We start from the raw sequence: 27,994 nt of genomic DNA on the forward strand, positions 1-27,994 counted from the left end.
ACACCCGTCCCCCCAACCCCGCCCCTCTCTGAGGTTTCCCTCGCCCTGGACGGTGGTGGCGGGGGTTGGCCCCGAAGATGTCGCATTGTCTCTGGTTTGAAACTTGTCTGTCTCCACGGAAGCCTGTCTACCTGCTGCCCTTGGGGGCCTCTGCACCAGAGGGGCTTCCTGGAAAAGGTGAGAGAGAGAGATGGGGGTTGAGGGGGTGGGGGGTGGGTAGAGGGGTGAGCAGAGGGGGCACGCGGTGAGTGAGGCTGGGGTGTGAGTTAGATGGGAGGGGGAGGTGTGACTGGAGGGAGACAGCTGGGGGAATGCATCATGCTTTCCTGTGATTCTGCAATTTTCCGTTCTGGGAGGTGGGGGGGGGGCCAATTCTGGGGTCTCCGCAAAAAGAGGGGGCAGTTGGTGAGGATGCTGGGAACTGCAGGAGGAAGGTGCCAGAAGCCTAGACTCCAGGTGCTGAGCATGCGGACACTCAGACTCCCTGCTCCTTGCTTGGAGCTTGTGCTGGGTGGGGGCAGCGGGGAGACAAACAGTGACCACAATTCTGAAAGTTTGCAGAGGGGAAGACGTGCCCGCATCCTGATACAAGTGAGTTCACAAACAGCTCGGCCGCGAGTAAGGCGTTCAGCCTGGTGGGCTTCATCACTGGGATCAGGGTTTCTGTGGTCGGGGTGGCGGGGGGGGAGGGGGGATAGTTAAAGGATGTCAGGGCAAGACTTTCCGGCCCTCCCCGCCTCAACCAGCGTCAGGCCCTGGGCCCCACCTCAGGCATAAGGGGACGGTGTCACAGCCCAGGGGGGAGGCGCAGACCCTAACCCTAACGCTGTGAAGCAGGAGTGACCCACAGGACTGCTGTCCCGAAGAGGAACTGAGCCGACAGTCCCAGGACAGCCGGCGAAGGGGAGAATAGGAGTGACTGCAGGAGGCTGGTCCTCTTCCTTAGCTGGAGACTCCAGTTTGCAGAGTTTGGCCCCCATCTAGATCCTCTCCACCTGGGCAACTGGTCACTCCTGAGAACAAGCTCAGGAGGACAGGCTCCCGGAAGGAGATCCAGGTCATGGGCAGCTGGGGCACCATCTAAAAAGCAGTGGTGGACCTGGCTCCTGTGAGGAGCAGCTGGACAGGCTTCAGGAAGTCTGGGCTGAGAGCATGTGATGATCACATGCTCAGAACCCATCTGGGATCTTCTGTTTTTCCTCTTTTTCTCCCCACCACCTCTCTCCCATTTTCTCTTTTGGCCTTACTAAATGGTTTGTGGGATCTTAGTTCCCCAATCAGGGACTGAACCTGGGCCCCTGGCAGTGAGAGCACAGAGTCCTAACCACTGGACCACCAGGGAAATGTCCTCTGTGATCTCGACCCTGTCCCAAACCCAACCTCATCCTGACTGCAACTCCAATCCCATTTTAAGCCCCTTTCCTATCCTCCAACCCCATTCTCATTCCCAAACCTAACCACAAACTCAAGTCCATCTTTTCTTTTTGGCTGCACCCGAGGCTTGCAGGATCTTAGATCCCTGACCAGGGATTGAACCCAGGTTCCAGCAGTGAAAGTGCCGAATCCTAACCACTGGACCACCAGGGAATTCCCTCAATTCATCCTTAACCCCAATTTCAATCCCAAACTTCAGCTCCAACCCCAAACTCAACCCATCTCAAACCCCAAACATAACCCCATTCTCGTTCCCAAACCCAACTCTGTACTCAGCCTGACGACCAAACACAACCCATATTAAACCCCTGAGTTTAACTCCTACCCTCTCCTCCTACCTAACCCCTTTCTTAATCCCAAACCCAACCCCATCCCCAAACCCAAATGCATCCTCACATTTAACCCTCTTCTCATTTCTATACCTACACCAGTTCCACCCCTACTTCTTCATGCCTCTCCCCAACCCCAGTAATTCCACACCCTCCGCCATTTTTACCTTCATCCTACCTCCAGGTCCAAGCCACTGGAGGACTTAGAGCAGAAGGGGGACATGATATGAATCATGTTTTAATAAAAATTCCTTTAAAAGCCTAAAAACAAAGCTGCAGAAGGTGCAGAGAAAAAGGAGCCCTCTTAAACTGTTGGCGGGAGTGTAAGTTGGTACAACCACTACGGAGAACAGTATGGGGTTCCTCAAAATACTAAAAATAGGACTTCCCTGTTGGCACAGCGAATGAGAACCCACCTCAGTGTGGGGAATGTGAGTTCAATCCCTGGTCTGGGAAGATCCCACATGCCACGGAGCAACTAAGCCCATGTGTCGCAACTACTGAGTCTGCACTCGTTTGGGGAGATGTTTGTAGGAGTAGATGTGGGGCGTGAGAGAGATCAGGAGCTCAGCTTTAGACCGATATGTGAAAATTGAGTTACTTCTTCAAGTGGGAATGTTGAGCAAGTGGTAGTCAGAGCTGTAAGTCTGAAGTTATAACATTATTGCTATTACTAGAGTCATTGTTTTTCAGTTGTTAACTCATGTCCAGCTCTTTGTGACCATGAACTGCTGCACACCAGGCCTCCCTGTCCATCAACAACTCCCGGAGTTTACTCAAACTCATGTCCATTAAGTCAGTGATGCCATCTAACCATCTCATCCACTGTTGCCCCCTTCTCCTTTTGCCCTCAATCTTTCCCAGCATCAGGATCTTTTCCAATAAATCAGCTCTTCGAATTAGGTGGCCAGAGTATTGGAGCTTCAGCTTCATCATCAGTCCTTTGAATGAATATTCAGAGTTGATTTCCTTTAGGATTGACTGGTTTGATCTTGCAGTCCAAGGGACTCTCAAACGCCTTCTCCAGCACCAGAGTTGGAAAGCATCAATTCTTCAGTGCTTAGTCTTCTTTCTGGTCCAGCTCTCACATTTGTACACAACTACTGGAAAAGCCATAGCTTTCAGCCCCTATAAATTCCTGGAGTAAGTCTCAGTAAATATTTCTACTTAAATAGGCTTCAATAAATTATAATTAAAGAAGACTTTGTGCTTGCTTTGGCAGCATATATTCTAAAGAAGAAAAGAGGAAGACTTCAATTGCTATAATTACTAGAGGAAGCCTCTATAAATACAGTATTACTGTTATTTGAGGAGGGCCTAATAAATATGTCTAGAGAGTAAGCCTCTATTAATATAACAGTTCCTAACATAGGCTGCAATAAATATTCTTATTATTGGAACTAGCTTTCTAAACAGTCTTATTGTTTTATGATAAGCATTAGTAAATCTCATGGCCGTAGGCTTGAGTTTGTTGAATGAACTAATGAATGAGTGAATGAAGAGAAGGTCAAGGTCAAGGTCATGAATGATGGATGAAGAGGCAGCTGCAGGAGGAGGTGCAGGTCAGAGTTCTAGTGTTTCTTCTTGGAGGGGCTCATCCAGGGAGGGACAGGAAGTTGGGAGAACCAACTAGAGATAGCATGAGTAGGCAAGGAAATCGTTTTTTTCACAGATTTTTTTTTTTTTTTTTTTTTGGCTATGCTATGCAGCATGTGGGATCTTAGTTCCCCCACCAGGGATCGAACTCAGGCCCCCTGCATTGGAAGCTCAGAGTCTTAACCACTGGACCACCAGGAAAGTCCTACAGATGTTTTCATTTATCCTATTATCCTCTTGTGATATTGTGATTTATAATAAATATATACTGGGTCTTTGTCCCCACTTCTGGCATCCAGAAAAAAGAGGTAAGTTCTGGTGGCTCAGATGGTAAAGAATCTGCCTGCGATGCGGGAGACCCGCGTTCAACCTCTGGGTTGGGAAGATCCCCTGGAGAAGGGAATGGCTCCCACTCCAGTATTCTTGCCTGGGAAATCCCAGGGACAGAAGAGTCTGGCGAGCTACATTCCATGGGGTCACAAAGAGTCGAACACCACTGAGCGACTAACACTTCCACTTTCACCTTTCTGGCATCCAGATCCTTAAAGTCTAAAGTTTCCTAAATTGTGAGGGCAATCAAGGTGTCTCTTGTTATATTGATGTCCTGACTTTGGGACCAGCCCTCCTTAACCAGAGGGAGGGGGCTGGTTGCCAGGGAAACCAAGTACTCTGTTAGAGGGTCCGAACAGGCAGTTCCAACACCTGACCTCCTGGGAGGAAAGAGGAGTTGGAGACTGACTCAGTCACCAGTGGCCAGTGATGTTCTCCATCATAATTGTGTAATGAAGCCTCCGTAACAACCCAAAAGGAGAGGGTTCAGAGGGCTTCTGAGGTTGGTGAACTTGTGCTTTTGGTGGGAAGAGTGACCTACTTGGAGAGAGCATGAAAGTTTCGGGCCCCTTCCCGCTTACCTTGCCCTGGGCATCCCTTCCATCTGGATGTTCTGAGTTAGATTCTTTTATAACACACTGGCGACCTAGTAAGTAGAATGTATCTCTGAGTTCTGTGAGCTGCAGCAAATGAATCGAACCCCCTCAGGGGGTCATGGGGACCTCTCCTCTGTTGCTAGTCCTCCAGAAGCACAGGTGACAAACTGGACGTGTGACTGGCATCTGCAGTGGGGGGTGGTCTTACAGGGCTGTCTTTAACCTGTGTGATCTGTCAGTTTCTTCAGGTAGATTGTATCTGAATTGAGTTAATTGCTTGGTGATGTGGGGAAAACACACATCAGAACATACAGGGACCTCCCTAGTGGTCCAGTGGCGAAGACTCCATGCTCCCAGTGCAGGGGGCCCAGGTTCCATCCCTGGTCAGGGAACTAGATCCAGCAGGCTGCAACTAAGACCTGGTGCAGCCAAATAAATCTTAAAACAAGAATTGGACTTACACACATCAGCTTCCTAGCAGCTGTGAGCTTAGGAAATTCCCTGGCAGGCATCCTGTGGTTAGAACTCCATGCTTCCACTGCAGGGGCCCTGGGTTCCATTCCTGGTTGGAGAACTAAGATCCCACAAACTGCACGCGTGCATGTGTGCTAAGTCGCTTCAGTCGTGTCCCACTCTTTTCGACCCCATGGACTGTGGCCCACCAAGCTCCTCTGTCCGTGGGATTTCCCAGGCAAGAATACTGGAGTGGGTTGCCATGCCCTCCTCCAGGGGATCTTCCTGACCCAGGGGTCAATCCTGCATCTACTAGGGCCCCTGCATTGGCAGGTGGGTTCTTTCCCACTAATGCCACCTATGAAGCTCCTACAAGCTGCATGGTGTGGCCAAAATAATAAAGAAGTGGAACCCAGTAGCAGGGGCCTGTGTGGTTTATTCTGGTGCCCACCCCTACAGGAACCGGACAGCCTGGACTGCTCTAATGCAACCACTTCTGCCCCATTCACCACAATCACCCCTCTTTCTCTCTGCCCCAAGCCCTCAGGGACCACACTTCAGTAGTTTCAACCAGTTTTATTAGACTCCAAAAAGCCGCTCTAATGGATATCCCATTTCTCTAGCAACCCCCCGGCGGGTGGGGTCGTAGGTCTTCTCAACTGCTTCCCCCAGGCCCCAGTCTTGCTCCCTTCCCCTTGGGACACAGGAGTCAGGGGTCCCCACCCAGCGTCTGGGACCAAGCCCCCTCACGCCCCCTAGGAACCAGGATTTCAGGCCTCTAGGCCCTTCCCCTCTTCAGTGACCGGACTTCTACTTCCAGGTGCAGTCGGGGCACACGTGGGTTCAGCGGGGAGTGGACAGGCGCCGACATTCATGCATCCGGTAGGCACACATGTAGAAAATTCCTGCACAAGAAGAGACCCCAATGGACCCTGCCCCCAAGCCCTCCCGCCCCTCCATCCCCCCCAGCCAGCCCAAGACCCCAACACAGTATTCCCTTTCTCCCTGATTGTCTGCAGGGCTTGGAGTCTGCCTTCTGGCTCAATGCTGGGTGCTCCGTCTGGGACTCCCCATCATTTAGGCATCCTGGGTTCTGCCGGCTGGGACACAGACACTGACCTTCCCACCCCCAAACCCAGTACCTGCAAAGAAGGTCATGAGCAGGGCTACCCAGCCCAGGATGTAGGACCAGGAAAAGCGCCAGTCCCCGAAGCGGCGACCCAGAAAGCTGACGGTGACTCCAGTGTAGATGGCCAAGGCCAGCAGGACGAAAAAGGCTGGAGAGAGAGGGCGGGGGATGGGGGTGTGCGGGAGAATAGGGCTGGGCTTAGAGATGGGGCTTCCCTGGTGACTCAGATGGTAAAGAAGGTGCCTGCCATGCAGGAGACCCAGGTTCGATTCCTGGGTCAGGAAGATCTCCCGGAGGGGAGAATGGCAACCCACTCCAGTATTCTGGCCTGGAGAACCCCATGGACAGACGAGCCTGGTGGGCTACAGTTCCACGGGGTCACAAAGAGTCAGACACAACTTTTTGCTTTTAGAGATGGGAGTTGGAATGAGGTTGAGAAGGGGGTATGGATGCAGAGAGGGATAAGGGTGAAGATGGGGGTTGAGTTGAAACTAGGAGTAAAAATGAATGGGGAGTAGGGTTAAGGGCAGGGGTGGGGTGGGTTGTCTTGTGTCATAAAGAGTCTGACTGGTCTTTCTCTCTGGTTCCTGGGAGGGAGACTCTAAATCCTTGGAACTTTCTGAGTAATAGGAGTGTCTTTGTTTCTCTTGAGCCTCTCTAATCACACCTGAATTTATGTTGACGAGCAGAGATGACTCACTGTGAGAGCTGGTCACCAGAAAGCCCAACCGTAGGATGCAGGGTTGGGACTTGGAGCTACCTGGGATCACTCCAACCTCTGGGGAGGAGAGGGGAGCTGGAGACTGAGCTCAATCAGGTGGCCCATGATGCAATCATTCACGTCCTTGTAATGAAACCAAAAGAAACGCAGGCCGCTGCTGCCCACTGGGGCTTCCTGGGTGGTGAACGTATGGGGGTGCTGGGGTTGGAGGGCAGGGTGATGAGCCCCAGCTCTGCCAGGAGAGGGCGTGGGAGCTGTGTGTTCAGGACTCTCTCCAGCTTCACCCTATGCATTTCTTTAGTTGGCTGGTCTTGAGCTGTATTCTTGGTAATAAAACTGAAATTTTTAAGTATTATGCTTTCCTGGGTTCTGTGAGTTGTTCCAGCCAATTTTTGAACCCGAGTAGATCCTGGGAACCCCTGAATCTGTAACTGATAGATCAAAAGTGCAAGTGGGCTGGGGGCCCCAACTTGCAGCTGAAGTAGGGGCAGTCTTGCTGGGAACTGTACCTTTAAGCCTGTGGGGTCTGATGCCAGCTCCAGGTGACGAGTGCCAGAATGGAATGGCAGTACACCTGGGTGGTATAGGAATCAACGAGCATTAGAAATAGTCATGAAGTTGTTGTTGGGAGTGGAGATGGGATTCCAGTGCAGGTGGAGTTGAGAGCAAGGAGCAGTGGGGAATGAAAGCGGTGCTGGGGGCGGGCATGGGTGGGGGTTGGAGCTGGGCAGGGAGTCGGGGAGACGGGTAGGTGTAGGGTGCGGTTCACTCACTGGAGGCGAAAAACATGATGCCTGCAGAGAAGGGCCGGGAGAGGCGGGTGAAGGTGGGCTGCTGAGCGAAGGCCACGATGCCCATGATGATGCCGGAGGTGGCACAGAGTGAGGACAGGATCATGAAGGCCCGGGTGGCATTCCAGTATGCTGTAAGGGTACCCCATGGTCACTGCTGTCCTGCCCCTGCCCTCAGAGTGGAGGCTGCCACCTCTGAGGGCAGGAATGCATCCCCCCTCTCCATATCCCTCACCCCACTCTTCCTTCACTGCTCTCCAAACACCCTCCTCTTCACCTGGCAAACTCCTATTCATCCTCCAAAGCCCACCTCTCAGCTCCCCTCCTCTAGGAAGCACTCCCTCACCCCTCAGGTACCATCTACACTCCCTCCTCTGGTTTGAGACTCTCTTTGTCTGTCTCCCTCTCCAGCCTGATTGCTCCCTGAGGACAAGTACCTGGTTGATTCTATATCACAAACATGCCCAGCAGAGGCTTGTTTGAACAGCAGCCTGGAGAAATGTTTGTTGGATGAAGGAATGAGTAAATGAATGAATACCAATTTCCCATATCCCCCTGCTACTCACTGTCTAGCCTCTCTCTCACTCTCCCTTTCCCTTCCTTCATACCACTTGCCCATATCTAAAAACGTCCCACTTGTTTATTTCTACCTTGTTTATGATGTCTAACTCTTTGCACTGAATTTTCAGCTCTGTGAGGACAAGGGTCTGGCTTTCTCTTTCACTGTTGTATCCCCAGCATCTAGTGCCTGGCATGCAGTAGGTGTTCAGTAAACATGTTGAATGAATGAAGATCCCTGAGAACAGTCTTCATGACTTCAACTTCCACTTGGCAACTATCAAGTATGGGCCAGGCTCTCTTTTCCTGTATGATCCTATTCCTTCCAAGAGTCCTATGTTTTAAGTGTTTTCCTGTCCATTTTGTTCAAGTGAAGGAAAGAATAGAGGCTCAGAGAGGTAAAGTGTTTTGCCCAAGGTCCCACAATAAGCAGAGGGACTAGAGTTGAAAGCCAAGCTCAAAACTCTCAGTCTTAACTACTTGGGGCCTCCTGTTGCTCATACCCAGCCGACCATGAACCCAGAGAAGACTTGCAAAACTGGATTTTTCAACAAGAGCTGCAAGTCCAGATTTTAATGTAAAATCTCCAGATTTTTTAACACTTGCGTATTATAAAGCAAAGACATCTCTTTGCCGACAAAGGTCTGTGTAGTCAAAGCTATGGTTTTTCCAGTAGTCATGTATGGATGTGAGAACTGGACCATAAAGAAGGTTGAGCGCCAAAGAATTGATGCCTTTGAATTGTGGTGTTGACTCTTTGAATTGTGGTGTGGGACTCTTGAGAGTCCCTTGGACTGCAAGGAGATTAAATCAGTCAATCCTAAAGGAAATCAACCCTGAATATTCATTGGAAGGACTGAGGCCGAAGCTGAAGCTCCTATACTTTGACCACCTGATGCGAAGAGCCTGCTCACTGGAAAAGACCCTGAGCCTGGGAAAGACTGAAGGCAAAAGGAGAAGAGGGTGGCAGAGGATGAGATGGTTAGATAGCGTCACTGACTTAGTGGACATAAATCTGAGCAAACTCCACGAGACAGTGAAAAACAAAGAAGCCCGGTGTGCTGCAGTCCATGGGGTCACAGAGTGTCGGACACGACTTAACGACTGAACGACGACAACGACTTTGGAAACTTTAAAAATGTCATGCATACACGTCTAAGGTTGGGTTTGGCCCTGGGGAAGCACGTTCAGGACTCCTGCTCTAATTTTGGTGATTGGATTACATCAGTCATACAATGGATGAACGATAAACCAGTTGTTTGGACAAATAGTGAAAAATCTATTAGGGTGAGGTTGTCCCTGAGGCCCTCAGTCTTGGGGTCGTGAAGATGTCAAATGAACTTGAAGACCCCCATCCAGCCTCCCTCTCTCCCATCCCCAGCAGAGATAAAACACAGAAGAAACTCAGAGCGCCCCAGGGTGGGGAGTGGGGGGTGGGGCGGGGTGGTTCCCAGCCTGAATCAGGAGGAAAGGTAGAAGTGTGACAGTGCATGTGGCCAGAAATGAAAAAGATACATGAGCCTGATTGGCAGATGGGGCTCTGAAACAGGTAGCCCAGGACAAGCTTTTCCACTCCCCCTGCCTCAGTTTACCGCTCTAGTGAATGGGCAGGTTTGGTGCGATGGGGTAGATGAAATTTCCTGCCACAAGCCTGTCACATCACAGGGTTCAGGGAAGGTGGGCTCCTCCTCCCAACCCCCGCCCTTGCAAAAGAATTGGTTTTTCAAGGTCATGTATCAGGTCTTATTCATAGACACAAGGGAACTGCCTTCTCAGTGTTGTTGGGACCACTATGGGAGTTAATCCAGGCAAAGTACTTAGTATAGCATGTAAGACACAGTAACAGTACATGCCAGTTATTATTATTATTACCGCTATCACTGGATACATATAATATAGAACATGTGACACATTATATATCACTGATATATTACATAACATATACTATATAATATATATGAGGTAATATAGTATATATCTCTATGTATCTCTCTCTCCAGGTGTGAGATTCCCAGGTGGCGCAGTGGTAGAGAGCCAGCCTGCCAATGCAGGAGATGCAAGAGATGCAGGTTCAATTCCTGGGTTGGGAAGATCCCCTGGAGAAGGAAATGGCAACCCACTCCAGTATTCTTGCCTGGAAGATTCCATGGACAGAGGCGCCTGGTGGGCTGCAGTCCATGGAGTCCTACAGAGTGGAACACGACTGAGCACGCATAACTTCCATATATATGTGCGTGTATACATTTGACCTTGAACAGCACATGTTTGAATTGTGCTGGTCCACTTACACGCAGATTTTTTCTGATAAATACACGCAGTACTACACGATCTGGGGATGAATTCGCGGATGCAGAATTGTGGATATGGACCCCTGGCTGTGGAATAGCTGATACGGAGTTAATTATGAGACTTGAGCATCCAGCAGTTTTTGGTATCCACTACGGGTCCTGGAACCATTCTCTGAGCATTCTAAGGGATTGAGGGATGACTGTACATATATGCAAGTATATACAGATAGGGAAAGAGGTACATAGAGACATATGTACATAATACATTACAATAATTTATATTATATAACATAGATTGCAAGTGGCTCAGATAGTAAAGAATCTGCCTGCAGTGCTTGAGATGGGGTTCAATCCCTGAGCCAGGAAGATCCCCTGGAGAAGGGAATCACTGCCTGGGAAATCCCATGGACAGAGGAGCCTGGCGGGCTATGGTCCATGGAGTCGCAAAGAGTTGGACCTGACTGAGTGACGAGCACATATGCACTTTTGTCCATAAACTGTGAGAACAATTTTATCCCCACTTGTACAATATATAGTGTGATACACACACTATATGGGCTTCCCAGGTGCCTTTAGTAAAGAACCTGCTGCCAATGCAGGAGACATAAGAAATGCAGGTTCTATCTCTGGGTAGGGAAGATCCCCTGGAGGAGGGCGTGGCAACCCAGGCCAGTATTCTTGCCTGGGAAATCCCACGGACAGAGGAGGCTGGTGGGCTATAGACCAAAGGGTCACAAAGAGTCAGACACGACTGAAATGACTTAGCAGCAACATATCCACTATATAGCTATATACACACATATATACACACACGTATACATATACATAATATGTATTACGTGACTTGGCTCACAACAAGTATTAAAAAATACCTCATCTAGTATAGCAGATTTAGGGTCTGTATTGCTTCTGCATCCTCTGAGTACCAAACAGAGTTCTTGACACGTAATAGATATTTAGAAAATGCTCTTTTGTCAGCCCCGGCCCCAGGTAACTGCTGTTACCTGACCTCTATTTCATGCCAGAAAATGTCACCTCTCTCCTTAACTTCTAAATCAGTACATCCTGTAATTGTACCAGGAAAAAAATACTGGAATCCCAGCTCTGTTCCTTCCCTGCCGAGTGACCTTGGGCTGGACCCTTTCCCTCTCTGAACCACAAGGTTCTCCACCTGCAAAACAGGGGGCCCTTCTGCTGGAAGGTTCTGCCCCGCGGGACGCTCTGCTCCCAGGCAGAGCCCGGAGCCCGCCCCGGAGCCTCACCGATGCTTTCTGTCTGCAGGTAGCACTTGGTGCCCAGGCAGTAACGCCACAGGCCCTGGTGGGCGAAGGCCCCCGACAGCCGGTACTGCATCCAGTGGTCTGTCGCCGTGGCCACCACCAGGAGGATGGTCCCCACCCAGGCACAGAAGAGGCCGCCTCCCATGAAGCTGTACATGGTGATCTGTGGGTGAGGGGAGAAATGGGGTCACGAGCTAGACTGCTGGGTCCTGGGAGAGGTGAGGGCTGGGGGATCTGAGCCCTGGTTTGAGGGAGGAAGACCTAGGGACCTGGACTTCCAAATCCTAGGGTGGGGAGAGGGGGTGGGGGCTGGGACATCAGGTCCCAGTGGGAGCAAAGAACTGGACACCTGGACCTCTGGGTCTGGGGGAGGAGAGTTTGAGGACCTAGACCTTTGGGTCCTGGGAGAGACTGAGGCTGGGGGCCCAGACATCCAGAACCTAAACTGGGACGGGGCTGGACACTCCCTGCGCCTTGGGGCACCAAGTCTCGGGGGGGAAGGAGAGGACTGGGGGCTTGGACTCCCAGATCCAAGGTAGCAGGGGGCTAGGGCTAAGACCCCACCAAGTCCCTGGGGGAGAAAGGAGACCCGGCCTCCTACATTTGCGGGGAGGAGGGGGCCACGCCTGGTCCCTACCTGAGCCGCAGATTCTGCCCTGAGCCCTCCGTCTGCCTCGGCCCCTCTGAGCAGACTGAGCCCGGCCAGGTCACTGGCCTCTCGGCTCCCCGGGTCCCCCCAAATCCCTTAAGCCTCCCCACACAATGGGCCCGCAGCCCAGCAGCTTCCAGCAGGCAGAGGCCCCCAGATGGAATTCGCTGAGGCAGGAATCCAGGCCCTGCCTCTCCGCAGCCCCTGGCCCCAGCGGCCTCTCTCCATGACCCTCCCAGCCACCCTGGAAGCCTTTCACCGGCCACGCTCCCGGCACCCACGGGGTTAGCCCGAGCTGCGTAAGCACACACAGACACAAGACATAGGGACACTCAGCCATTTATTGTGCAAGCCGGCCCCCCTCCCCCAAGGGCAGGAAATGGGGTGGGGGCCGCAGGTGCCTGGATATGTTGGGACAACAGGGTTTTCTGCAAGTGGGGTCACAGGGCATGTCACCTGGGGGGTTAGGACAGGAAGGGGGTAGAGGATGAGGCCAGGCTGGCTGGGCTCGAGGACACGGCTGCACTGAGGGCTGGAGCTTCAGTGAAATGAAGGATGAGGGTCGGGCTGGCCTTTAGGAAGAAGGGGATGAGGGAGCTGGGAACGAGGCTACGAGGGTGGGTCAGGGCAGAGATGGGAGCAGGAAGGGGGATGAATGGCTGGGTCCGTGGGGTGGGGCTGGCGGGAATGGCTCTAGGGTTAGGAAGGGGGCTGGAAATGTCCGGGGGAGCCCCGGGCATTAGGAGAGAGGCGCGGGTTGGCAGTGTAGTTAGGGATGCTGTCAGAGACGGGAAGGGGCTTGGGTTAGGGTTGCTTCCCTGACTTGGGATCCGAAGTCAGGTCCCAGTGTCACCAGCTGACTCACAGGAGCCCCTTCTGAGGCTGTGGTTTTCAGGGAAGAGGGATGGCAGTGCGATGTTCCCTGGGTATCTCTGGCAGGGCTGGGGTCACCCTGGGCTCCAAGAAAACTCTCCTGGTGACCTCCAAGGCGCCCTCCGGAATCCAGGGTGCAGGATCCTCAAGGTCTTAGTATTCGGCCTCCCAGTCCTCAGCAGGCGGTGGCTCCATGGGTGGCTCTGGACCCTGGGTGTCCTTCTTCCCCTCCTGCGCAGGCGGTGCTGGTGATGGCGGCGTCACCGGCGGGGTCCTGGGGCCAGCCCCACGGCCCCTGGCCCAGCCCCTCTCTGCCTGTTCAGCCCTCCCAAGTCCCCATCTCCGGTGGCCCCAGCCTGGCCTGCGCGGGACATCCCAGCCCCCGCGTCCCTTGGGTGACCTCTTGGCAGTGCCCGGCTGGGTGCCGCATCCCCGGGGGACACAAGGGCAGGAGGGCAAGGACTGCTGCAGCGAGTAGGCCCCCATCAGGGCGGTGTGCAGGAGGTAAGACAGGGCATCCAGGCGGATGGGGACGGTCACAGAGGCCAGGCTCTCGGGGAGCCCCAGGTGGGCTGGATCTGGGGTGCCCAGGAAAGAAGAGGGCAGAGCTGGGAAAGCTTGAGGTGGCCACGACCCAGCCCCGGGGGACGGCAGATTGTTCCTAGAACCACAAGAGGACAGGTCAGGCAGGGGATGTCCCCAGTCTGCACATGCCTTTCCTTTCCGCAGCCTCGCTGCTTCCTGCCTTCTCCCAGGCTTTCATTTCTCCTCATCCTCAGGACCGTTTGCCTCTGACTTCTAGCCCCTTCCTTTCTCTCTTTCTCTGTTCCTTCCTGTCTCTCTTTACAGACAGGCAGACAGCTCAGCTGGAGCTTCAGCGTCCCACCGAGCATGGTTCCCATTCCAGGCTGCCCTCCTCAGCCGTGTGTCTGGGCCAATCATTTTCCCCTTCCGAACCTTAAGTTTTCATACCAAGAGAGAGCTTCTGGTGGTATCAAAGGTGCCTCTGAAAGGGCTGGGTCTGGGAAGTGTTCAATACCTGGTGTCAATTATTATTATTTCTCCAGACAATTATTATTAGTATCTTCAATTCTCCCGATTCCCGCTAGAAACTTCTCTTTCTTCCATTAATATCTGCTTCCAGCTCTTTCCCTATTTCTAAGTATCTCGCTCAGCTCTGTCACTAAGATCCTCAAAGATTCTGTTTCTATGTGATGATACCAGAGGCTTTTTTTTTTCCCCCCCCGGTACCCTCTCGGGTCTGCTCAACTCTCTCTCCGATTTTCTCTGTCCCTCCTCACTCTGGGTCACTGTCCTTCCCTCGGGGAGTCTCGTGTCTCTCACCCCTCAGGCCCAGTCTCTTCCTTTTGCTGTTCCATCTTTACTGGGGTGTTTCAAGTCTTTTCTAGCACCTTCGCCTCGATTTCTCCAGCGTGCAGAAGGGAAGAGTCTGGAAGGAGGTGGGCGGGACTTTGTTGGGAGGGGGCGTGGCTTGAGGGGCGCGGCTTGCGGGGCGTGCGGGGGCGAGCCTTGCGGGCATGCGGGGCGGGGCTTGTGGGGCGGGGCGGGGCTCGTGGGGCGGGGCTTGCGGGGCCGGGGCGTGAGGGTAGTGCTGAGTCGCGTGAAAGCGTTCGGGGCTTGAGTTCTTGCCGTTCTAGTTGCTTCAACCACCCTTGTCTCAGGTCGCAGGTCCCACCTCCTCGAGACCAAAGAGCCCGGCCCCGAGCCCCCTCCTCCCTCAGACGTAGGAGTGCAGGCCCCCAGCCCTTCCTGCCTCAGGTCTAGAAGACCCTAGCCTCCTCTTTCTTCATCTGTGTTCCTGGACCGCGTCCTGGACGGAATCGGGGTGGGGCCGATGGTGTACTCTAGGACTAAAGGGGCATTTAGGAGAATCTGAACATTGGATGCTCCCGGGGGCAAAGGGGTTAGTAATTGGGTTAGGAATCTTAGAGGCTGGATTTCAGTCTAACCTCTGTCTCTGACTTCCCTTGTGAGCTTAAACCCTTCTAGTCGCTGTTTTTTGAGAAACAGGGCTATTCGCTTATAGGATTACCTTATAGGATCTCGTGAGCTTTAAAGGATATGTTGCGTGTGTAAAGTAGTCAACACACGATCTGGACTAAAATTCGCCTCAACCAATGAGCGTTTTTTATCTTGGTAGTATTTTATTGAGAAGCAATGGGATTCTTCTATGTATTTATTTAAGAAATATGATTCAGTGCCTGCAATACTCTAGGCGCCAGGTTGGGCACCAGACAAAATAAATGCACGCTTATGAAACTTACATGCTGGGTGAGCAACACACAAGGCACAAATAGTACATTTCCTACACGAAGGAGGGCTGTGGAGGTGTAAAGACAGGACAAGGGATACAAAGGCTCAGGGGGTTATTTTAGTTAAGATGGTTAGAGAAGGCTACTTGTGGGATGGAGCCAGCCGACCTGGGAGCTGAGTGTTCTGGTAAAGAGACCAGTAGGTGTAAAGGTCCTTCAGGGTGAAACAAACATAGTATTTGAGGGACTGGGAAGCAATAAGCTAGGAGATGAACAGGTCTATTTTTTAAAAAATATTTTTTTTAAATTTTGGAATACCTTCACATTTACAGAAAAATTACAAAGATAACTTTGTAACTCACCCTGTTTCCAGTCTTCTTATTTCCTTACCTGGTCGTGGAACATTTTTCCAGTTTTTACACGAACATCCTGTTTTTTTCTGTTCCAGAATCCAATGCAGTGTCTCACTGAATCATCACATCTCAGTCACCTCTGATCTGCAGCCATTTCAGTCTTTCCTTGTTTTTCACAACTTTGACAGCTGACTACTAGTCAGTTTTTTTCCTTTTAATAAAACAGAGGTCTATTTTAATTAATAATTCCAATTTATTAGTCCTCATTTCACAAAGGTTCAAATGGCCTCAGAGAGGCTAAGCAAGTTACTCAAGGTCACAGAGCAGGTAAATAGCACAACTGGGATTTGAACCCCACCTCCAGAGTCTGCTTTTAATGGAGACGCAAGTAGAAGCTAGATTGTACAATAACCTTATAGGCTGCAGTGAAGACTATGGAATTTTTAAAATTTAATTTTGGAACATTGAGATGACTTTGAACGTTTGGAGGCAGAGGTGTGACATAATTTATGTTTTAAGAAGAGCACTGTGCCTGCAGTTTGGGGAGTGGATTGTGGTGGGGCATAAGTCTGGAAGCAGGAAGCCTAGAGAGAATGCTGTCATCCTCTAGGCAAGTGGTGATGACCTCAAGGATGGTGTGGTTAATGGGGATGGGAAGATGTGAGTGCATTTATGATGTATTTTGGAAGGAGACCATCAGGATTTGCTGTAGGGCTGCTGGAGGTGAGTAATGGGGAATCAAGGATGATGCCAAGTTTTCAACCTGAGCGACGCCTTTGAATATGAATTTTCTTATAAAAGCTCACAACATCCCACTGTAAGGATGAGAAATCGAAGAGTAGCTTTCATTTTCCGAGTTCTCTTGAGCCAACTCTACACGATGCTGGGGTCTCCAAGTAGATGCTGAACCAGTAGCTGCTCTTCAAGGGCTCTCAAGGTTTGAGGCGGTGAAATCCCCGGTAGCATTCTGGGGTGATGGAAGCTGGGACACTGGGAGGGACAGGACAGTGAGAGCCAGAAGTGGGTTAAACATAGCCTGGAGGCCGGGAGGTGGAGGGTCAAGTCGGGGGCCAGGAAAACAGTTGCTCACTTGCTATGGGCTGGAGGAGAAGGTAGGGGAGGGTTTTTTTGTTTGCTTGCTTTTAAAGGAGGGGCCTTTAGACTAGGTCCAGAGTGAATGGACACTTTCACTTTTCACTTTCATGCATTGGAGAATGAAATGGCAGCCCACTCCAGTATTCATGCCTGGAGAATCCCAGGGACGGGGGAGCCTGGTGGGCTCCCGTCTAAGGGGTCACACAGAGTCGGACATGACTGAAGCGACTTAGCAGCAGCAGCAGCAGCAGCAGCAGAGTGAATGGACATAGAAAAAATGGTGCGAGCAAAGGTCAGGTGGCTGGAATAGAAAAGATTTTATCAAGAAAGCTGACTTTCTTTTCTGGCAGCTATGATTAGCATTCAGGTCTCATTAATCCAGGTACAGTCTATCCCAAAGAAGAAGTTTTTGTTGAACAGGGCTCCAAAATGACGGTTCAAATCCTCGCTTTGCTTCTTACCCGCTCTTGCCCTAGAACAAACTAAGTCTATTTTTCGCAACATAAAACTCAGTCCCAGCATAATGGCACTGCTTCTGGTTTTGTTCCGTAATGGATCCTCCTATTTCTGCGATCAGGGTCCAACCTTGTCACTTACAAGTCAGTCAGTCAGTTCATTTGCTCAGTCGTGTCCGACTCTTTGTGACTCCAAGGACCACAGCCCTCCAGGCCTCCCTATCCAGCACCAACTCCCAGAGTTTACTCAAACGCATGTCCATTGAGTCAGTGATGCCATCCAACCATCTCATCCTCTGTCGTCCCCTTCTCCCACCTTCAATCTTTTCCAGCATCAGGGTCTTTTCTAATGAGTCAGCTCTTTGCATCAGGTGGCCAAAGTACTGGAGTTTCAGCTTCACCATCAGTCCTTCCAATGAATATTTAAGACTGATTTCCTTTAGGATTGACTGGTTGGATATCCTTGCAATCCAAGGGATTCTCAAGAGTTTTCTCCAACACCATAGTTCAAAAGCATCAATTCTTCAGCACTCAGCTTTCTTTATAGTCCAAGTCTCATATCCATACATGACTACTGGAAAAACCATAGTCTTGACTAGACGGACCTTTGTTGGCAAAGTAACATCTCTGCTTTTTAATATGCTGTCTAGTTTGGTCATAACTTTTCTCCCAAGGAGTAAGCGTCTTTTAATTTCATGGCTGCAGTCACCATCTGCAGTGATTTTGGAAACCAAAAAAATTAAGTTTGCCAGTTTCCACTGTTTCTCCATCTATTTGCCATGAAGTGATGGGACTGGATGCCATGATCTTAGTTTTCTGAGTGCTGTGCTTTAAGCCAACTTTTTCACTCTCCTGTTTCACCTTCATCAAGAGGCTCTTTAATTCTTCTTCAGTTTCTGCCATAAGGGTGGTGTCATCTGCATATCTGAGGTTATCGATATTTCTCCTGGCAACCTTACCAGGTACCTGGCCCTTTAAGGCCCTCCTTCCCGAGCTAGGAGAGCGGAGGCGGGCTTTTGTGTCTCTAAGGGAAATGCGCTTCGCCCAGCTTCCAAAATTGACAGGTAAGTTCTGAAAAGTGACCAATCAACACCTGCATCTGGAGGGAAGCATGTTTCCGATTTGTTGGGAGAAGGGGCAGTCATCGGCTTGAGCTCCGCCCACTCCTTGTTACGTAGGATAGCGCGAGGCGTCATCCTCAGCTCTGATTGGCGGGTGAATTCGCATTGCTTCCGAGTCCTCTCCCTCCGGCTGTCAGATCCAGGTGGGGTTCGCAAGCAGAGCGAGGCTAGCACCCCAGGAGGCTGGCACCCTCATTCTTTGATTGGCTACGTTTCTGAGCACAAGTCTCTCTCTCTCTCTCGCTCTCTGATTGGCTGTTTCCTTTCAGCGCCAGGGCTGTAACGGAGGGTTTTGCCCGGGTCTTTAGCGGTGTCCCTTGTCCGCTTCCCGGCGCTGTGGCAGCGTAGACCAGGAGATGCTGAGCGAAGCTAGAAAGGGAGAGGGGTCTCCAGGCTGAGGGGAGGCCCATGCAGGGGTCTTCTTGGTCCTCTAGGGAAGCTCATTGGACTTTCCTGATGGCTCAGTGGGTTAAGAATCCACTTGCCAACACAGGAGCCATGGATTCAATCCCTGGCTCCAGAAGATCCCCTGGAGGAGGAAATGGCAACCCACTCCAGTATTCTTGCCTGAAAAATCCCGTGGACAGTGGAGCCTGGCGGGTGAGTGCTTGGGCTCGCAAAGAGTCGGACAGGACTGGGCAACTAAGCACACAGCCAGTCTTAACGACGAATCTCTTCCTTCCACTGCCCCCTACAGGCCTCCGACTGTCAAAGTCCCAAGGTTCGATCTTCAGGGCTTTCCTAGCCCACCGGGCTCATGGATTCCCTTAAGTTCCTTCCGTTCCTCTCCCTGCAGGAGACCTGTGGGCGCCTTCTTCTCTCCCTCCCTTGAGCCTTACCAACTCGTTCAACACCTCCAACTTAGTAGCCCTTCCGGTCTTGGGGTTTTCCTCTATCCTCAGAAATGGCCGGGATGCTTGGCAAGAGGTTACTGGAGTGAAACTGAGTTTATGGGTCAGATTTGTGGGCTGAAGTCTGTGCTGGAGTGAGTGCCCCTGAGTTTATGTGACTCTCATGATTGCTTTTTTTCCCTAATATTTTTAAATATTATTTTAAAAAAATTATTTGGCTGTGCTGGGTCTTAGTTGTGGCATTTGGGATCTTTGGTACAGCATGTGGGTTCTAGTTCCCTGACCAGGGATGGAACCTAGGCCCCTGCATTGGGAGGTGGAGGCTTAGCCACTGGACCACCAGAGAAATCTCCATGATTGCTTTTTGGACTGCTTGGTAGTCAGGGTTTGCTAGAAAAGTCTGCTGAAGTGGCAGTGGGAGTCTGGAGGTGAAGGGCCCCATAAAGGGAAATCACTGAGATATTTGCATTAAATCATTTAAATTCTCACAATCTTTTAAAAAGTGCTCAAAACATTTTGCATTTGTATTATTTACCTTCTTTCAAGTATAGTAAAATTCACTCTTTTTGGTGTGCAGTTCTGAGTTTTGACAGATGCATAGAGCTGTGTAACTGTCACTGCTAACAAGATTGTGGTTTTTTTTTCATTCCTCCAAATTCTCTTGTGCCACCTCTTTGTCATAATAACCTTTTTTAAAAAAAGTTTTCATCAGTTATTTATTGAAAATTCACTAAAAACTTAATCCCAGAATCATACTATATGTTGGGGGAGTTTATTTTATATAGGTTATAATCATGCTTACTTGAAGGGCTAGATGAACTTGACCTTATACATTTCACATAAAAGTTTAATTACTCCAAGTCCTCTTATTGTCTTTAGAAAGTTTTTTTTTTAAATTTTATTCAAGTATGGTTCATTTACAATGTTGTGTTTAATTTCTATTGTACAATAAAGTGACTCATACATATATGTATTCTTTTTCATATTTTTTCCCATATATATATAACTGAATCACTGTGATCTAACACATTGTAAACAAACTATACTGTAATTTAAAAAAAATTTTGTTTAAAGGTGCCTACCATTCCAAAAGAAGAAGCAGAAGAACCATGAAAGCAACTAAACAACAACAACAAACTTTTCCTAACTACAGGCTAGCTTTCTTAGGCTTAGCAAGGCAACGACTCCATTCAGCCTGAAATCAGTCATAGGCAATACAGAAAAAAAATGGGCATGACTGTGCTCCAATAAAGCTTTATTTAGGGACACTGAAATTTGAATCTCAAGTCATTTCCATGCATCATAAAACATCCTTCTTTTGATTTTTTTTCCCTTGAATAATTTAAAATGTAAAAAATGCTCACAGGTGCCATCAAAGCCCCAGCGGCCCAGACTTGACCCATGAGGTTGTCTGGGCGACCTCACAAACAGGATTGCCTCATCCTCTCTAAAGTCCCTCCCAGCCCTTGAGAAACTGAGACTGTGAATAATCAGCTGGGGCGGGGCCTGGGTTTCTCCCAGGAAAAGCTTTTGCTTGCTCAGAAGAGTGTATTTGGAGAAGTAAGGGCAGGAGGAGAAGGGGGCAACAGAGGATGAGATGATTGGATGGCATCACTGAGTCAAAGGACATGAGTCTGAGAAAACTCCGGGAGATGGTGAAGGACAAGGAAGCCTGGAGGGCTACAGTCCATGGCGTTGCAAAGAGTCGGACACGAATGAGTGATTGAACCACAACTCTGGAGACATTAATCAAGCTGCTCCAAAATGCTAGGGTCTGGGATGGGATGACCCATCCTTGGAGGATTAAAAGAGAGAGAGAGAGAGAGAGAGACCACCCTCTGTTCTCTTCCCAATTGCCCTGCCTCTCTCCCTGGCCTGGATCCAAGTCCTCTGGCCCAGTAGACCCTCAGTGGAACTGGATTTCAGCGTACTCTGGGTGCGTACCCTTGGGTCTCTGGGTCTCCCATGGTCTGAGGCCTGGGAAGTTGAGGACAGCGTAATGGAGCTCCTCTTGGTTGTTCTCTGCTTCTGAGGCTTGTGGGGATGACTTGGGTCCTGGACAGTTGTGGGAGACGAGATGGAGCTCCTTCTGGTTCTTTCTGGCTTCTGGGGAGTGACCATCTGGAGGAGGCTGGGAAGGACTGCTTGGTTTGGCTTTCTGTTTCTGAGCATAAGGAGGGGGGAAAAACGACCATCCTGCCTTCCTTCCTTCATGCAACAAATACTTGAGCGCCTGCCCAGTGCCAGGTACTAATTAAGGAACTGGGATCACATCAGGCAGTGAAACAAAGACTCTGCCCTCCCTGAGCTCGCCTCTTGTTTCCGGACAGGAACAAACTATAAACAGAAGTCTGTTGTTTAAGCCTCCAGCCCGTGGCTCTTTGCTATGGCCGCCCTAGCGAACTGACTAATGCAGGTAGATTGGTGTGAGACCACCACAAGACAGAAGTGCTTCTTCAACACATACATCTCCCTCCCACATCCAAAACCTCCCTTCTCATCATCCTTCCATCCCGGATCACTCACGACTACTAACCTGTCCTCTATCTCTACAATCGTAACATTGGAGAGTGTTTTACACGTGGTCACCGTGTAGGTGACCATTTGAAATTGGCTTTTTTCACTTTTTTTTTTCTCTTGGTCCCTAAGCTCTATCCAGCCGAGGTGGGGAGAAGTGGTTTGGATAGATTTGAGAAGAGATGTGCTGATGGATCAATTGTGGGAGTATAAAAAAGAGAGGAGTAAGAAGTGACTTTGAGGCTGGAGGCTTGTACTTCCGAGTAGCTCAGTTAGTAAAGAATCTGCCTGCAATTCAGGAGGCCCGGGTTCAATCCCTGGGTCAGGAAGTACCCTAGAGGAGGAAATGGCAACCCACTCCAGTACGCTTGACTGGAGAATTCCAAGGACAGAGGAGCCTGGTGGGCTACAGTCCATGAGATCACAAAGAGTGGGACATGATTGTGGGACTGACTTTAAGGCTGGAGGCTTGAGCAGTTGGGCCAATGTGGGCTCTTTGCTGAGATGCAGAGGGTGGAGGGGAAGGGAATTAAGTGGTACTTAGTCACGAGTTTGATTTTGGACAGGAAAAGTTTGAGATGACTGTTAAATATACGAATAGACGCTGCCTACAGAGTTGGCTGTGAGTCTAGAGTTGAGGAATGAGTCTGGGAAATGTAAATTTTTGAGTCATTAGCATCTACATGTTCTCTCCTGAAAATATCCAGCATTTACCCAACACTTATTAGGTACTTGGTACTCAATGTTTTATGGGTAGAAAATGAGCGTATCAAGCACCCAGAATAAGCCTACATGGTCTGTACTACTATTATCCCCTTTTTACAGTTAAATTGAGGCACGGAGAAGTTAAGTGACTCATCCCAGAACACACAGCGTACAGAGCAGGAAGGAACCCCGGCGGGCTGACTTCAGAGCCTTGCCCTTAATCATCACTAGGACATACCACCCCTCAGTGATATTAATCATTGTGACATTCATTGTACTTAGTCATGTCGTTGGTAGTGGTGATAGGGAAATAGCTGCCATCTACTAAGCAATAGCATGTGTTGTAATCCTCAAACCGGCTCTCAAGGAGGAAGCGACAGAGGCTCGCTCAGCAGGAAGGAGGGATATGGTCAAGGTCTCCTAGAAGTTATGTGCCAGAATCAGGGTTTGAGGTCAACACCCGGGCCTCTTCCACTGTGAGGAAGGTCGGGACGGGGCTGGGGAGCAGCGCATACAGGAGTCAGAGCAGGGGACCAGGAGGCAGCGACTTGGGAGCACTCACCAGAGGGCCGGCCTTAGGGATCACGTTGATGTAATCCAGGATCATGCTCCTGCGTGAGAACCTGGACCGCGGAGCCTTTCCGGGGGCGGGGGCCGGGGCCGGGGCCGGGGCCGAGGTCGCGGCTGGGACTTCTGCCTGGGTCCATTTCTTCCTCAGAGCCCTCACGCTGAGGAAACATCCAGCCGCCGCCTCTGTGTGAGCCCGGGTCCCGCCCCTTTCCTGGGGTGCCCCAGATTCCACGCCCCATCGCTTCCCCCCTCCCCCTTGTTCCTAACTCACAGGATCAGGATGAAGCAGAGGAAGAGGAAGGTGGTGACGCCAGTCCCTAGAGAGACTCCGCTGGAGAACGCTCTGGAGGCGAGTTCCTTCTCATCTGCACGGGAAACGGTCAGCCGTCTCTGAGCCGGTCCCATCCACGTGGGTCCTCATGTCCCGCCCGCCACTAGGTGCTTAGTCTTGTGGCTCCCATGCCAGAGGTTTCCCCTGCAGCCCCTTCCCATCGACTTCTTGGAAATTCCACTACACCCCATGCCCAGATGTCAGGCTTTCCGATTTAAATTTCCCCCTGCATCCCAAGGGGCCTGGTGGCTCAGACAGTGAAGAATCCACCCGCAATGCGGGAGACCTGGGTTCGATCCCTGGGTGGGGAAGATCCCCTGGAGAAGGAAATGGCAACCCACTGCAGTATTCGTGCCTGGAGAATCCCATGGACAGAGGAGCCTGGTGGGCTATACATTCCATGGGGTTGCCGAGTCGGACAGGACTGAGGGACTAACGTGCCAGGCATGTCCCCGCCCTCCCCCAGCTCCTGATCCAACCGCAAGAGCCAGCCCCGGTCCCTCTCAGCCCCCGCCTCCCCCACCCCACCCTGACCTGGGCAGCAGCAGGACAGACCCGCTCCGGGCCCCGTGGGCGTTCAGGGCCTCGCAGCTGAGTCGGAGGCCGGAGCTGAGCCCCTCGCGTAGGCTCAGGGAACTGTTGGCCCAGGGCCCGGCAGAGCTGGAGCTGACCTCGAAGGAGGCGTTGCTGAGTTCCCCCGCCAGCAGCCCCTCTCCGAGCCGCCAGCGCAGGGAGGGGGCCGGCCGGGCTCTGGAGGAGCAGCTGCAGCGCAGACCCTCATCCTCCTGGGAGCAGGACGGGCCCAGCAGCTGCGGGGGAGCTGTGGGGAGACATGGGAGGGATCAGGGGCACCTCTCCCCTCCCTGGAGCCCCGGCATCCTGTCCCCAGGGCCCCCTGTACTCACAGACCACGGAGAGGCTCAGGGAAATATTTTGGGAGCCCAGCGGGTTCTGAGCCCGGCAGGTGAACTCCCCTTCCTGCTCTGTTTGTATCTGAGGCAGCTCCAGGACCCCAGGATCTGAGGGCTGGGAGGGGCTCACAGTCCGTCCCCGGTGGGTCCAGCTCAGCTGGGCGGGGGGGTTGCCGTGAGCAACACAGAGGAGACGCAGGCTTTGGCCCTCCAGGACCTGAAGAGATGCACCGCTCTCCAAGTTTTCCAGGGCTAGGGAGAGAAGAGGCAGGATGGATGAAGAGAGGAGGGCCCAGGAACCCTCCTGCCTGCTGCTATGCTGGACGTCCGTGCCCCAGTGTGGCGCCCAGAAGCCCCAGCTCCTCTGATGCCCTTCCATACCTGTGTGGTTTGCTCGCGAGATCACCACTTTCAGGTTCTCCGGGGCATCTGAAACAGAGACGGGGCGCTTGGCTCTAAGCGCAGGGGTTTCCTTCTGGGCCAAGTGAACGTCCCCCCGGGATGAAGGGCTGGGAGGGGAGGAGGGCTGAATCACCCTCTGAGTGATTCTCTGAAGAGGAACCCAAGCGACCTGACTGGTAAGAAGGGCAGGTCCCTAAGATACAGTGCCATGTAACATAAGTAGGTCTTTGGTCTTCGTCCCTACTCCACGCACAGAGATTCTAAAACTCCTGGATTTCCTGAATGGTGAACATGATAAAGGTGCCTTGTTATTTATAACAAACCCCTTTCCACCATTCCTGAGTATTCCGTTATTGAAGTGACTTTTGGAAGTGCCCAAGGCTGAGGGCTTGTTGCTGGGGGAACCGACCACGTGATTTGAGGGTTGAAACTTCCAGTCCCACCCCCCTGGCCTCTGAGGAGGGGAAAGAAAGGGGACTGGAGATTGAGTTTAATCACCAGTGGTTGATGACTTAATCAAAGTGTCTATGTAATGGGGGCTTCCCAGGTGACTCAGTGGTGAAGAATCTGTCTGCTAATGCAGAAGACCCAGGTTCGATCCCTGGGTCGGGAAGATCCCCTGGAGGAGGAAGTGGCAACTCACCCTAGTATTCTTGCCTGGGAAATCCCATATGTAAGGAAGCCTCCATAACCACCTCCCCAAATGGGGTGAACAGATGAATATTTGGGGAAGATGGCGCCCAGGAAGAGGGCATGGAAGTTATGTGCCCCTTCCCCATACCTTGCCCTAAGCATCACTTCCATCTGGCTGTTTCTGAGTTAGAGACTGTTAGAATAAACCAGTAATCTAGTGAGCAAACTATTTCTCTGAGCGGCTCAAGCAAATTCATGGAACCCAAGGAGGAGATCATAGGAACCCCCAATCAATTATGGGTCGGTCGAAAGCACAGGTGACACCCTGGACTTGTGACTGGCAGCTGGGGTGGGAGCGGGGCCAGCCTGGTGGCCCCATCCCTTAACCTGCGGGGGTCTGATTGACGCTCTCTCCAGGTAGACAGGATCAGGAACGAGTTGAGCTGTAGGACAGCCCGCTGATGTGGGAGAGTTGCTCGGTGGTGTGGGGAAAATCCCGGCGCACCCCCCCGCTCCCCCCTCGGCACCCCACTCCCCACTTCTCCCTTCAGGGCTGGAAGCAGTATCTTTAATTCCATAGGCCTGGGGTTCCAGGTCCCTGCGGAGCCCTGGGACTCTGCCCCCAGCCCCCTTGCCTCCTCGCCGGCGCCCCAGTCTATCCCCTGCCGGTCACACTCACACCGCACTGAGAGGTCCAGGCTGCGGCTCAAGAAGCCAAGCCTGTTCTCAGCCCGGCAAGTGTAGCGACCCGCGTCCTCGGCCTTCACCCTGGGCAGCGCCAGCTCCAGAGTTGTGGAGCCCAAGGGGTGGGACCAAGAGAGGACTCTGTCCTGCAGGGTCCAGCTCAGCGTGGCCAGTGGCAAACTGTCCACGGCACAGAGCAGCTGCAGGGACTGGCCTTTCTTGACTTCCAGGTGTAGGTTCTTTCCCCTGGGCTCCAGAGCTGCAGGGAGAGAAAAAGAAACAACAAGAGAAAGACCGCGGGGGGAATTGCCACTCCCCCCCCCCCCCGCCCTCCTGACACCCCCAAGTGGCCCTCGGTACCTGGCTCATCGGTGTCGGAGATGCTGATAATCAGGTCTTTGGGGGCATCTGTTAACAGGATTAGGAGTTGGCTTTGGGGAAAGTGAAAGTCGCTCAGTCGTGTCCGACTCTTTGCGATCCCATGGACTATACAGTCCGTGGAATTCTCCAGGCCACAATACTGGAGTGGGTAGCTTTTCCCTTCTCCGGAGAATCTTCCCAACCCAGGGATCAAACCCAGGTCTCCCGCATCGCAGGTGGATTCTTTCCCAGCTGAGCCACAAGGGAAGCCCAAGAATATTGGCGTGGGTAGCCTATCTATCCCTTCTCCAGCGGATCTTCCCGATCCAGGAATCCAACCGGGGTCTCCTGCATTGCAGGTGGATTCTTTACCAGCTGAGCTATCAGGGAAACCCAGCTTTGGGGAGGAATGATACATTCCCCACTGCCAGAGAGCATCCCCTCAGGGAAAAGAAAGTGTGACAGTCCCCCAGGAAGACAAGCGACTCATGAGTGCCCAAGATGCGCTTTCGGACAGAGGACCGCATGGCAGCCCCCTTTCCCTCCTAAGGCCGAGCCCAGCATTGCGAGACTCCGCGCCTTCCTCCCCGCCGGCTGCCAAGAGCTGTCTGTCATCGCCCGGCCGCCTCTCTCCACCTCCCCATCCCCCGAGCCTGGAGCGCACCCTGACGTCCTTCCCTCCCCTGAAACTCACAGGCCACGCTAAGCCAGACGGTGTTCTGTGTGCTCACACCCTCTCCGGAGAAGTCCACTCTGCAGGTGAGCTCAGTGTTGTGGTCCTGGGGTCTGGGTGTGAAGGTGAGCTCTGAGAAGTAGGAAGTTCTTGGGCTGGCCCCGTTGGCGGAGACGGTGTTCCCGATCCAGGAGACAGCAGGGACGGGACATTCATCAAAGATCCAGTTAAATGCACAGAAGAGCGTCACCTGGTGCCCGGGCTGCAAGATCTCGGGGACATAGATCGCCGGCTTCTGTGTCAGGGCTGGGATGGACCGAGAGAGGGTGGGACGCCAGCCCCGGATTGGGGGTACTGTGGGGGGTCACCCATGGTCTGTTCTCTACAGCCCCTCCCCAGTGTGGGAAGGTGGGGGAGGGGTTCCCCCCACCTGCCCCATTCCAGCTCCAGCCAGTTCCATACCTGTCACCTGCAGATAGAACTTGTATTCCATGAAATTGTATTTCACATAATCGCCTCTCTCGAACCGGAAGAAGTACAGTGAGGTGTCCTCCAGGTGCGCCTCTCTGATGAGCAAGGAGCAGCTCTCTCTGGGATCACCAAGGAGCTGGAATCGGCCCTGGGTGTCAGTGTCCACGTCCTGACCTGGCTTGTTGGTGGCCACTGGCAGACTGGGCCTGGGACTCTGGTCTCTGAACCAGAAGCCGTAAGCTGGGGTGGTGGGACTCCATCCTCTGGAGGGGTAGAAGATGGAGCAGGGCACCACCACACACAGGCCTTCTTGCACCATCACAGACTCCTGCACCTGCAGCTTGAATAAGTCCAGAGCCTGCGACCCTATGGGAGAGACAGAGGTTCAAGCTGCAAGCCCAGCCCTGACCCCCAACCCGGGCCCTTCCTGGCCACCCCCATCCACTCACCGCCCCACAGCATGGCCAAGAACAGTGGCAGCAACATCTCAGGCACTTGGACGTTCCTGGGACACACTCATTCCCCAGACGCTTTGACAGGCAGTGGGCAAGGGCAGAAGGCG

The 27,994-nt window shown here is 52.0% G+C and overlaps 3 protein-coding genes and 2 long non-coding RNA genes across 8 annotated transcripts; 2 read left to right on the forward strand and 3 right to left on the reverse strand.

The window, feature by feature from the left end:
* On the forward strand, positions 1-25,470 carry LOC139029782 (uncharacterized). Of its 3 annotated transcripts, XR_011481974.1 has the most exons (4): positions 1-177; positions 9,938-10,006; positions 11,507-11,674; positions 23,241-25,470. It is a non-coding gene; the product is annotated as an uncharacterized lncRNA (long non-coding RNA). The 3 variants fall into 3 exon arrangements; XR_011481972.1 differs by lacking the exon at positions 9,938-10,006; XR_011481973.1 differs by lacking the exons at positions 1-177; positions 9,938-10,006; positions 11,507-11,674 and adding an exon at positions 18,377-18,467.
* LIM2 (lens intrinsic membrane protein 2) lies at positions 5,502-11,665 on the reverse strand. The gene is made up of 4 exons (XM_020900271.2): positions 11,353-11,665; positions 7,362-7,511; positions 5,881-6,015; positions 5,502-5,643 (listed from the first exon to the last, which is right to left on the reverse strand). Exons 1-4 carry the CDS (start codon positions 11,660-11,662, stop codon positions 5,582-5,584), a joined length of 657 nt encoding a protein of 218 aa, XP_020755930.1. The 5' UTR covers positions 11,663-11,665; the 3' UTR covers positions 5,502-5,581.
* Positions 12,478-14,477, reverse strand: C20H19orf84 (chromosome 20 C19orf84 homolog). The gene is made up of 2 exons (XM_020900273.2): positions 14,372-14,477; positions 12,478-13,688 (listed from the first exon to the last, which is right to left on the reverse strand). The coding sequence occupies exons 1-2, from the start codon at positions 14,404-14,406 to the stop codon at positions 13,181-13,183; spliced, it is 543 nt and encodes a 180-aa protein (XP_020755932.1). The 5' UTR covers positions 14,407-14,477; the 3' UTR covers positions 12,478-13,180.
* Positions 18,474-21,789, forward strand: LOC139029783 (uncharacterized). Its single transcript, XR_011481975.1, has 2 exons — positions 18,474-18,924; positions 19,022-21,789. It is a non-coding gene; the product is annotated as an uncharacterized lncRNA (long non-coding RNA).
* Positions 20,414-27,971, reverse strand: SIGLEC10 (sialic acid binding Ig like lectin 10). 2 transcript variants are annotated; one of them, XM_070450249.1, is made up of 11 exons: positions 27,882-27,971; positions 27,424-27,798; positions 26,983-27,267; positions 26,289-26,336; positions 25,924-26,187; positions 24,591-24,638; positions 24,204-24,461; positions 23,836-24,118; positions 23,239-23,334; positions 22,960-23,125; positions 20,414-21,306 (listed from the first exon to the last, which is right to left on the reverse strand). In XM_070450249.1, the coding sequence occupies exons 1-11, from the start codon at positions 27,916-27,918 to the stop codon at positions 21,082-21,084; spliced, it is 2,085 nt and encodes a 694-aa protein (XP_070306350.1). In that variant the 5' UTR covers positions 27,919-27,971; the 3' UTR covers positions 20,414-21,081. The 2 variants fall into 2 exon arrangements, with proteins under 2 accessions (XP_070306350.1, XP_070306349.1); XM_070450248.1 differs by having other exon boundaries at positions 20,414-21,339.
* Between the last annotated feature and the right edge of the window lie 23 nt (positions 27,972-27,994).

The sequence above is a fragment of the Odocoileus virginianus genome, chromosome 20 (assembly GCF_023699985.2).
Source record: "Odocoileus virginianus isolate 20LAN1187 ecotype Illinois chromosome 20, Ovbor_1.2, whole genome shotgun sequence".
Classification (NCBI taxonomy): Eukaryota; Metazoa; Chordata; class Mammalia; order Artiodactyla; family Cervidae; genus Odocoileus; species Odocoileus virginianus.